The sequence below is a fragment of the Danio aesculapii genome, chromosome 25, assembly GCF_903798145.1.
Source record: "Danio aesculapii chromosome 25, fDanAes4.1, whole genome shotgun sequence".
Lineage (NCBI taxonomy): Eukaryota > Metazoa > Chordata > Actinopteri > Cypriniformes > Danionidae > Danio > Danio aesculapii.
In genome coordinates, this window is record NC_079459.1 from 37390319 (window position 1) to 37402114 (window position 11796).

An 11796-nucleotide genomic window follows, 5' to 3' on the forward strand; every position below is an offset into this window, starting at 1 on the left:
CACGGTGGCCCAGTGGTTAGCACTGTTGCCTCACAACAAGAACATCACTGGTTCTAGTCCTTACCAAGCCAGCTGAGTTTACACGTTCTCCCCGTGCTCATGTGGGTTTCCCCCGGGTTCCCCGGTTTCCTCCCACCGTGCAAAAACATGCAGCTCAAGCTAATTGACTAATCCAAATCAGCACCACAGACATGCTCCTAGTCAGTCGTTATCTCTTAAGAGCGATCACTCTCTGTTCATCAGCTACAGCAGGGGAGTTCTCCAGATCTACCTGAGCTCAAACTCCCCTCTCACCTTGCTAACGGGAGGGACCCCCGGGCTCGAGGATCTGATGAGCTCAGGGCTCTCTCCCAGGACATCATGCCAAACAAGCTTTATAATCAATCATCAGCTCAGTGTGAACTCTTGAAACATCTACACATAGACATCACCTATACGTAATAGAATTGTAGGTTGACTATGTCTGTATATAATAACTTATATTATATTGTAACTTTAACTAAATTTGATTGTAAAACAATAATGTGCACCTTTTGTAAAACTGCTTTGAAACAATAACTATTGTAAAAAGTGTCCGAATATTTACATTTTAAATTGTATGTCTTCCAGCAGTCACAGGGAATTTACCACTTACCTCAGTATCTCCAGTTTACACTGAGGATCCGCCATTAAACCTGAAAGCAGCATCAAGGCTGAGTCTTTAATCTCATTTCCACTGAGGTCCAGCTCTCTCAGATGAGACAGGCTTAATAATAGAGCAGAGCTCAGAACAGCAAGACCCCATTCACTAATATGACAAGAGCTCAACCTGTGAGTGTGAGAGAAACTTAAGTCAGAATACAAAGAGAGTCAGGTCTGTAAATGTTTGATACAGTTGTTTTAGCAAAAACTTTTTTAATTATGTTGTTTTTGATATGGTCAGTGACATTTTTTTTTTTTACTGTGTGCTGTAGTTGTTTTCTCCCTGAGTTTTTTTTTCTCCCCACACTCTTTACTTGGAAATCTCCTACTCATATGAGATAACTTCCCCAGTCGTACGTACTTATACCAACAAGGAGTGATACAGTATAAAAGCAGATGAGAAATCCTAAAGCCCATTTGTGCCATATACATGGGGTAGTAATTTTATAGGCATTGAATCAGAATGTCATCAGCAGGCCCGGATTGGCTAATCGAGAGTACCGGGAGTATTCCAGGTGGGCCGGTCCGTTCTTTCCCCGTGAGGGCTGATGTCCCAAGCTGCCTGCACTCTCAGAAGTCGCACTTTATTTATTTTTTTATTAAAACCACCAGCAATGAGAGTACAGCAACACATGAAGATGATGAAACGGCCAGTAAGTTAACCTTAAGCTAGTTAGGAACAGTACAAATCATTGATGTCTGCAAACAACCGTTTATGTACCGAATGTTTACTTGTACTGTAGCTCTTCAGCAGCAGCAGCAGCCTCTTGTCCAGTTCGCTGCTAACAGTAAAGTGTTAGTCCCCGTAACATTACCAAGTACCAGTCATGAGCCCAACACACTAGAATGAGCAGGTAGGATTGTCATTGAGTGAAAATAAGAGTTCAAATAATTAATATGAATGATATTATACCTGCTAAATGAAAAATGCCCTGAGACAATTAATTAAATCAGATGATTCACTACATTAATAAATCTGACTAAAAAAAGCTAAAAAGGGGAAATAAAGATGAAGCCATCATAAGAAAGTACCTAATACTTGTTTTATTCTTTATTTGTGTTTAAGGACTGGATATCTATAAAGAATTTAGCACAGAATATATATTCAGATATTACAGGAAAGGACATTGTGATGTATTAAAGAATAGTGTTGGAGATTTAGCTACCCTTTAATCTTCTCATATTTATGAAAAACATTTGAAGTTATTAAGCAGCTGTTTCCTTACAAGAGACGTGATCGTGTCATTAGAAAATTCAATACATTTAATTTTTATCTTTATTTTATACATATAGCTTAATATATATTTTTCATTCCAAGGTTTGGATATTTATGAGCACTAAATCTTACAGAAAATAGATTCTGATTCTGTTAAACATTACATTGTGTTAACTGTTCAGATAAATCTTTACTAAAGTACTGAATTGCAAATGATGTTATTTTAATATAGTCAGTTGTGAACTGAAGTGGGCCGGTCTAGGGCTTGAAACTCCAGGGCTGAAAAGGAGTCCCACTCTGGCCCTGATCTTCAGGGTCAATGAATAGTAAAGAGTGTGTAACTATGTGAAGTAAACCTACTGATTGCACTTGACAGCAAATCACCGCACGAAAGTGGATCTCGCAAGCCAGATTTAAGGCTCTAACACACACACACACACACACACACACACACACACACACACACACACACACACACACACACACACACACATATTAGCTGTATAAAATTTAACAAAATTTTTCTGAGCATGTGAGTGATCCTCATTCATTTTCTTTTCGGCATAGTCCCTTTATTAATCAGGTGTTGCCACAGTGGAATGAACCGCCAACTTATCCAGCATATGTTTCACACAGTGGATGCCCTTTCAGCTGCAACCCATCACTGGGAAACACCCATACACTCTCATTCACACTCATACACTACGGCCAATTTAGTTAATCAATTCCCCTATAGCTCATGTGTTTGGACTGTGGGGGAAACCGGAGCACCCGGAGGAAACCCACACCAACACGGGGAGAACATGCAAACTCCACACAGAAACAAACACTGACCCAGCTGGGACTCGAACCAGTGACCTGAGTGCTGTGAGGCAACAGCACTACCTACTGCGCCACCGTGTCGCCCCATGCGAGTGATCCTCATGAGAAACATTCAAAACAGGGCTTTTGAAATTGAGAAAAAATATTGTCAAGGGTGTTATCTGTGTCCTGCCTAGCTGTCAGGACTTTGTTTCTACTTTTGCCATGTGCTTTCGTTTAGTTTCTCCCCATGTGTCATTGAGTGCCCTCTGTTGACGCCTCTACTAGCCCCAGAGCACTCTCCTGTAATGATTTTTGCACCAGAACTGGGCCAAAGTTGACATTTCTGAAGTTTCTTGCCCTGTCACTCCCAGTCCGGCTTCAAGCCCATTCAGCTCCCCTCAGATCACCTTCCCTGCCAGTTAAAACACCGCGTTTCTGTGTAATTTACTAATAAGGTCATCTATTTGGGTTAGGAGTGTGTACTGCAATATTAAATACAAGATTTGTGTGATTTAACACATGCTTTATATGCAGGTCAAGCAAAAGCATTTTCATAGCATTGTAATCTTATACAGCAGTGGAAAAAACTCAATAACAGAACCAGGAGTGAACCCTACCTCATTAAAAGATTTGACATCTCACTCACTTTCCTTTGACTTATTCCCTGCAATATTAAGGATCGCCAGAGTGTAATGAACCGCTAAATACCCAGGCTTTTGTTTTAGATACAGCAGATACAATCAGTACAGAGAAACCCACGCAAACTAAGGGAGAACATATGGAGGGAAATCTGTGCCAATATTTCACTAACAAATCCAGCATTTCGCAAACAAACACAAACTGCTTTGCAAAGAAATCTCTGAACTGACAAACAAACAGAAAGAACTTTGTAAAACAATGTCAGTTTGTAACAAATAACGTATTGTGTTTTACAAATATAAATCATATTTCATAAATAAATACACTTCATATGCATGTAACTGCATGTTGCCCTTAAACAAACACATCTAGAGCACACAGCTGTATACCTGCAGATTTTCCTACAAATGCATGCAGATGGATTTTCCTAGACATGAATGGAGGCAGATTGTCTCTCAAATGCACTCTACATTCACTCTGTGTTTATGAAGAAATCATGCTATTTATATATTACCTGTTCTTATTGCTTCTTGCTGAGTAGATATTTTTTTCAGCCTTCATCAAACATTACAGTATATGGAATAAAGTCAATGACACCCACCTCAGTATTTCCAGTTTACAGTGAGGATCTACTAGTTGAGCTAAAAGCTGCTTCACTTCTGAATCTGTGATGTTTGTCCCACTCAAGTCCAGCTCTCTCTGATGAGACGGGTTTGATCTTGGACCAGCACAAGCACCTGCATCACCACTGCTTCACAAACATTTTTGTAAAAGCGTATAGTAAATGGTTGAATGGTTTAATTAATAAATCAATGTACTACTCACTTGTGTTCTCTAGATGTCTTTTCCCCTTGTTGAAGCTTCACTGGACATTCTTCTGGTTGTTGAGATTTAGGCACATTCAGTCTCTCTTTTGACTTCAGCAACTCAACACCAGCAGGAGAATCTGCAGATTTCAGCTGTGTTTTTATTTTCTGGATTAAATCAGGTTCATCCAGCTCTTTCAGAGCATCAAACAGGAGACAGCATCTGTCTGCACTGTCTAAAGACTTCATGATCATGGTCTCGATAAGTTGAGCTGAGTTTTGGCTAAATGAAGAGCTGCTTCTCCTATCTCCAAACACTTTCTGACTGGACTCCAGCGTCAAACCCAGTAAAAAGCAGAAGAACAGATTCATCTGCTTTACTAAAGACATTTCCATCACCTTCTGGAGTGAGCTGTAGTCTGTAAAGCTCTCCTTTCTGAATTCCAGTTTCAGACTGGACTGATCGTTAAGCTTGAGTAATTTTCCCCCATTGATGAGCTCAGTCACATACAGAGCAGCCAGAAACTCCTGTGTTCTGTGATTCACAAAACAGAAATATCTATGATTGCCTCTGTCTTCAATCTTCTTTATGATTGATGATCGTGTCAGACCACTTTCATCTCTGTCATATTTCTTCAGATCTTTATCAGTGAAGACAGCTCTGCCGTCCACCAGTAAATCAAGCGCTAGATTCCCCACAGCTATGATGGTCTCCCTTCTCTTCTGAATTCCCTCAGTCTGAGCTAACAGGAGTCTGCTGTACATCTGCGTCAGGGTTTTGGGGAAATCATCAGGATCTGTGGTGATCAATCTCTCTGGAATAGCTGCAATGATTCTGCAGTAATCTGGTGAATAACACATGCTGTTGATGCGTCTTGATGATTTGATGTGTCTGACTACTGTATCACCCATCTTCTGATCAATGTTCTTTCTGAAATATTCCCCCTTCTGTTCATCATTAAAGCCGTGGATCTCTGTTACTCTGTCAATGAATTGGGCAGGAATCTGCTGGGCTGCTGCTGGTCTGCTGGTGATCCAGATCTGAGCGTGCGGAAGCAGATTTCCCATGATGAGGTTTGTCAGTAGAGCAGACACTGAGGCTGGCTCATCTATATCTGTGATCTTCTTTGTGCTACTGAAATCTAGAGCACATTTAAACTCACTGAGGCCATCAAAGATCAGCATGATGTTGTCAGACTCAGGATTAAAGTCTTCAATGTGTTTAAAGCATTGCTGCAGAAGATCCATGACGCTGCACTGCTTCATCAGCACATTGAGCATGTTCAGCTTTTGAAAAGATACTGGGAATATATATTTAATATCATGGTGTGATTTCTCCTCAGCCCAGTCCAGGATGAACTTCTGCACAGCCATGCTTTTTCCAATGCCGGCATCACCCTTCATCAGAACCGTCCCGATACTGAACATATTTCTGCTTCTGATCTCTCTTTTATTACTGATAAGGGGCCAGGATTCCTCTGTGATCTGACTCTCGGTGTACACATCATTCAGTAGTTTTCTTTCTGCAGGTGAGTTTTCTTCATTCAGATACTGAAACTCTTCCTTCAGTCTTCGTTTGAACATCTGTGATGAGGACACGGGCTCTACAAAGACACAAATATGCTCAACAGGTTTCACAAAACATGCTTTACATTATGATTACATCAGCAGCATTCATATTGTACTCATACTGAGTCTGTATCAAGAATTGTCAAGAATCAATATTCCAGATATGCAAGTAATCAGATAAGGGTTATGAATGTAAGATACATGCCATGATAAACCTGGGAAGTGATGGCTACTGTAGCATGCAATTCCTCCACCTGGGGCATCTTAACATACCTTACCAGGCCTTTAACATTGAGGTAACTGGCTAAATGGTTCAGGGTCAAGGTCAGGCTTATTTTTAAGCACATTAAATGCAAAGTGTGCTGCAAAGGCTGATTTACTTTTAAATTTAAAGTTTAGAAAAATACCATTCTGGAGGAGCATGTGACCCAATGGCAAGGCAAGGAAAGGCAAGTTTATTTATATAGCACATTTCATACACAGTGGCAATGGGTCAATCATTGTCTCCTGAAGGCAGTGGTGTGTATCAGGATGATAATGCAGCGATACACACAGCAGGACTGGAGACAGAGTGGTCTGATGAACATGACAGTGAAGTTGAACATCTCCCATGGCCTGCACAGTACCCCGATCTAAACATTATTGAGCACTTTGGGGTGTTTTGGAGGAGCGAGTCAGGAAAGGTTTTCCTCCAGCAGCATCAGTAGTGACCTGAACACTATTCTGAAGAAGAACAGCTCCTCTTGTCGATTAGCACCACACAAGTCTCACTTACATAAACACGAGCCATACTAAAACCTTTTTGGTATGCAGAAACATTTGGGGCATACTAAAACACTAAATTAACATTTTTTGTCAAATCGACTGGATGCAGCAAGCAACAATAATGCATTATTTAAGATTTTTCATTAATTATACAATTAATCAAATTACTGTTGATAATTTAAAAATGCAAAAATGTTATTGTTTACCTGGGGATGGATTCTGTGTGGCCACTGACCGCCGCTTGGGCTGCTCCAAACAAAACAAAAGGGAAAAAAAGCAAAAACAGAAAGAAACTTTACATTCTGAGGCTAAATGACACATTTAAATATCATGTTTTGAAGTATAGCAGCTTTAAACCTTTCTTACGATAATATCCATGAAAATACAATACCTTATTGCTGGCATTATCTGGATTCTTCGATGTATTTGTTTTCATGCTACAGAAATAATTCACATTTTTTCACATTAAGAAATTTGTCATAATGAAAGTTACTTGTTAATGTTGAGATTATTAAACAAACTCTGGAAACACTTCTGATTCACTCTGATGATGTGGGGGTGAAATACTAAAGAACTAAGGGTCCAAGCATAAAAGCGTAAGGGATATTTTCATGACTTTGTAGAGGGATAATATGTAGTTCATTCATTTATTTTATTTTCAGTTTAGTCCCTTTATTAATCTGGGGTTAAAAAAAACTTTTTCTCTTTCATTTACATTTTTACATTTACATTCAGGTAAGTTATGATGATCAGATGTGTTTCTGTTCTGTTAATAGCAGAATAATGAGAGAGATATTGTTTGAGAAAGTGTTCTAACTCCTCTTGAAAGTCAAGTTTACACACAGTAAGATTATTCTGACTCTGAAAAGCTCAGATGATGATGATGATGGTCAGGGTTTTGGAGGTTTCTGATTGGCTAATTGACAACATTTGAGTTAATGTGAGGCACAACTGTAGACTAGTATTGAAGGAAAAGCTCAAACACACTGCTTCCTTCTGTGACGACATGAGGAGATCAACAAGCCAGAATCAACAACAAAGCCAGATTATGATCTGCTCAATAACACTGGGAAAGACTCATGTTTAGAGACATGTGCTGTGCTCTGATGGAGCTAAGACTGAACTGTCTGGCCATAATGACCAGTGTAACATCTGGAGGACAAAGGGGAAAGCTTACAAGCCTAGGAACACCATCCCAACTGTGAGGTATGGGGGCGGCAGCATCATGTTCTGGGGCTGTTTTGCTGCAGGAGGGACTGCTCCACTTCACAGCATAGATGGCATCATGAGGAAAGAACATCATGGAGAAATACTGAAGCAACATCTCAAGACATCAGCCAGGAGATTAACACTTGGCCACAAATGGGTCTTCAGAACAGACCGTGACCCTAAACATACTGCCAAATGAGTTAACATGTGCTTTAAGCACAACAGAGGGAATGTTCTGGAGTGGCCATCACAAAGCCCTGATCTCAATCCTATAGAGAATTTGTGGGCGGAGTTGAAAAAGCTTGTGCGAGCAAGACAGCCTAAAAATCTGACTCAGTTACAGCAGTTCTGTCAGGAGGAATGGGCCAAAACTCCGGCAAACTATTGTGAGAAGCTTGAGGAAGGAGACCCAAAACATCTGAGCAAAGTTATAGAGTTTAAAAGCAAAGCTAAACAAACACCAAGGACATGTGTGGAAACTTCTGACTGTCTAGATATTAATATATAAATTCTGTCATTATTCTGTCATTATTCTGTCATTATTCTGGCCTTTAGCAAATGTAAATGATTTCGATAATCCTAACAGACCTGAAATAGTAAACCTTTAGTATCATTTACCACCAGACATTTACAAAATGGTTCTGTTCCTTTATTTAGAGTGTGTAAACTTCTGCTTTCAACTGTAAATGTAATATATATGTATTATTTGTTATATATGTAATATTTAATCATTCATCCTTCAAAGGCATTTAATGCATTTATTATATAGTTTTAGAGGATGGGAAAAACCCACCTTTTACATGTAGTGCCCTTCTGTCCTGCCTTACGTAACATTTCAGGAGAAGATGTATTATTTGTAGCATCAGATCTGTGAATGAATGTCACAAAACAGAAACAATTATAGGACATTAAAACAATTTTGGTCTTTTTCATAATGTAATAATTAACTCCGTTTCCTTTTCACAACTGCCATCCTATAAGAGACAATTTCATCAATTCTTTATGAAAATCACTTCATGGTCCTCAATTCACAACTGTAGCTTCATGTACAGTTTACACAAGAGTACTCCAACATTATAGGGTAATCTGCAGACATTTAAATGTTTTTCCTCTTTACATTTATTTATAGCTCTTACAGAAACATACACATTTCTATTTTTTCTTTTAGAGTGCTCTCTAAAATGACTAAAATCTCTCTAAAATCGTATCTTCATCTGTGTTGTTTATTTCACTTACAGCTTAGTAGAAGAATAAAGTAGCAACCCCAAGTTCTGCTGTGACTAATTAAACACACGTAAAGTCTTAAGACTAAAACTGTCTAAACAGGGGCTGTGTGGTTCAGTTAAGTGTTCAATTATAAAGAACAAACAGCAAAACTGTCCTACCTTCTGTCATGGTTAGTGTCTGCCTGTGGTTTGCTAGTTGCCCCCTCTGCTGCTTCAGCTTGTGTTGAACTAGCCTCTTCTGTCAGAAATTAATCAAAGAAATTAGGAAATCTTTTGTGGTAAATGAATGATATTATGACACATTAGGAGCGCACACTTTGTGCCATATAACGTTCCAGTTAAGTAAGACACAGCTAAAATCACTTTTTGTATGTTTATAAATAAGGTGACCAATTATGTGTACATAGTCTATTGTCTATTCATACTACAATACTGTAATACTGCTGAATGCTGGATTCTGATTGGCTGCTGGTCACTCTAAGGTGTTTGGTTATTGTCAGATAAAGCTACAGCTATAGTAGTTCCGGCAGGTTTAAAGCAGCTCCATATCCCTCCACTGAATGATTAGTTATTCACAGTGACAACGGTCAGAAATCACAGCAGAACACAACAGGAGGAGGAGGAGATGTGGAGGAGGACACTAGTTCTACACACAGGACAAACACCTGACAAATAAAATCTCAACATACAACATCTCAACAGTGGATCAGCAGCGGTGCTGGCGACCAGAGGAGAGATATAATCACCTGTGGGTGTGCATTATTAGAGAATAATGCACAGCTGAGGAGTAACAGACACTCCGCTTGACCACTTCACCACCTCAGGTGTGCATTAATAACTAATAATCAAACAGCTCCATTAGTATTCTTTACATAATTCATTCAAAATGGTGCAGTGTGCATTGTCCAGGGACTGCAGGTGTAAAATACTTTGCTAAAGCCTGACACAAAATGTTTCCTTTCAAAGTCAGTGTATTGTTGTGCATGCAACAATAAATACATTCCAATTCAAAGTTCAATATTACATTATGGTAAAAAATATTCCTCTTCATTTGTTGTTTTCCCATGTACAGTACTTCAGAAACAGTGCTTCAAGTTGAAGTGTTCAGGAATACAGCCCAGTGTGATGTCACTTTATCTCAGGTCTGCATACCAGCTACTAAAATGGCAGATTTACATTTAAAATGTAAAGCTTTAAAGGGTGGATTTGACATATTTGTCCTAATTGTGATAGAACAGTTCAGATTTTACATATTGGGTTGTATAATGCATAACCATGCTAGGTATTGGGGTGCTGCCCATGAGGCCACTGGCACTGATGGAATCTACCATATATTTTTCCATAGCACTCTACAATATTTGACTCTGACAGTGGTCAAATTCCTTGGTCAGATGTTTTCTGATAATTATTTCACACCAAAGACACACTGTTATGTATTTGTTTGCATTTAGTCCATGTAATTGTTTTAGCCATTAAAAAAATAAGATGTTAGACATTAAAGCATCAGTTCACGCTTCATTTTCTGATCAGAAGACAACATTTAGGAGCCATTACTCCAGGCCTAGATTTATTACAAGGCTTATTGTTCACTCTATAATCTGGTTTCACTTAGTTACAAGTAATCTACTGAATCAAAGGTTAAGTACAAGTAAAATAATAAATTCTGAGGAACCTGTCCCAATAATATTGGTTTCATTTACTCCAATTTAAAGTAACTTTTTAACCAAAACTAATTTACAGATTAATACAACATGAGTCAACTCACCGTTTCGGTACATCAGTAAATAAGCCGAGCTAGAAGCACAAATAAGAAATGTTGTGTTATACATGAAAAAGTATTGTGTAAGCCCATATTATTAAATCAAACATTTACTGGCTGCTATTGCTCTGAGACTGACAGTCATTGTTTAGTGATGGACGTTTCACTAACTAGCTTCTTTAGTGATTCTAATTTCTCAGATTTGAGTCTTGAAATAACACTACCTGTCACACATGTCACTGATCCTCTGATGGTGGTAATTTGGAAAAACCTGAAATCAGAGAATCGTTCAACAGAAAACTTGAAGAAATTCAAAATTTAATTACTCTTCTGTGCTGAAATACAAGATGTACTGTTTCTTGCTCAGTGCAGAACATCAAATTATGAATGCATTTGTATGTTTGACTGTATCCTCAATACCCTCCATCCTCTTTAGTGTCCAGTAAATCTCTACAAAATAAAAGCAGAACTCACCTTTGTAACATATCGATCATCAAATCTGTACCAGTTTCCCCTCTGATCTTTAATGACAGCATAATAATGGCCACTCCTGGATGTACCATAGTGATTAATGATGGCGTACAGCTCATAATTCACTGAACCATACTGAAGAAAAGAGAGAGTACAACGTGTTTAGTCTTGTAGTTGAAGAATATGCTGTATTTCACTACAGTTTGACCATTTTCTACTCACAGACAGCACTTTTCAGCAATTTTATTTACATTATGGCAATCTCTATGACTGGATTACTTTTTTATTACTTTTGACCTTTCTACATCAGGTGTAAAAACTACAGTATAACCAGGTTTTCAAAGACTACAGGGATCTGGGAACTGCTGTTGAAGGAACTGAGTAAAATAATAAATGTGTCGTTTTGTAGCTTGAATTTGAGCTTCTTTTTTAAACATATTTCAGTACTTTGAGGCCATCTGGTGTTTATAAGATGTCAAACTGATGCAACAATCCTATATATGCAACTGCAGGTTTCACTTTTGTTTCTGGATTATTGATTCAATATTTGTTTTATTTCATTTGACTATTTTTAGGTGAATTGAATAAACTAAGGTGGCCCTAGTGTATGACTGTGTGTGTGTGTATATGAGTGTGTATGGGTGTTTCCCA

General features: G+C 38.5%; 1 protein-coding gene across 4 annotated transcripts in view; it reads right to left on the minus strand.

Annotated features, from left to right (window-relative positions):
* LOC130219653 (NACHT, LRR and PYD domains-containing protein 12-like) overlaps positions 1-11796 on the minus strand; it is a 37442-nt gene that overhangs the window by 19605 nt on the left and 6041 nt on the right. For 2 of the 4 annotated variants that reach the window (XM_056452099.1, XM_056452102.1), the window contains exons 8-17: positions 11149-11280; positions 10899-10945; positions 10681-10709; positions 9075-9153; positions 8483-8557; positions 6872-6917; positions 6687-6726; positions 4166-5750; positions 3942-4091; positions 635-808 (exon numbers count right to left, since the gene is read on the minus strand). In XM_056452099.1, the coding sequence (XP_056308074.1) occupies positions 635-808; positions 3942-4091; positions 4166-5750; positions 6687-6726; positions 6872-6917; positions 8483-8557; positions 9075-9153; positions 10681-10709; positions 10899-10945; positions 11149-11280 (2357 nt within the window). The remainder of the gene's footprint in view (positions 1-634; positions 809-3941; positions 4092-4165; positions 5751-6686; positions 6727-6871; positions 6918-8482; positions 8558-9074; positions 9154-10680; positions 10710-10898; positions 10946-11148; positions 11281-11796) is intronic. The other 2 variants (XM_056452101.1, XM_056452100.1) reach the window with 2 other exon arrangements.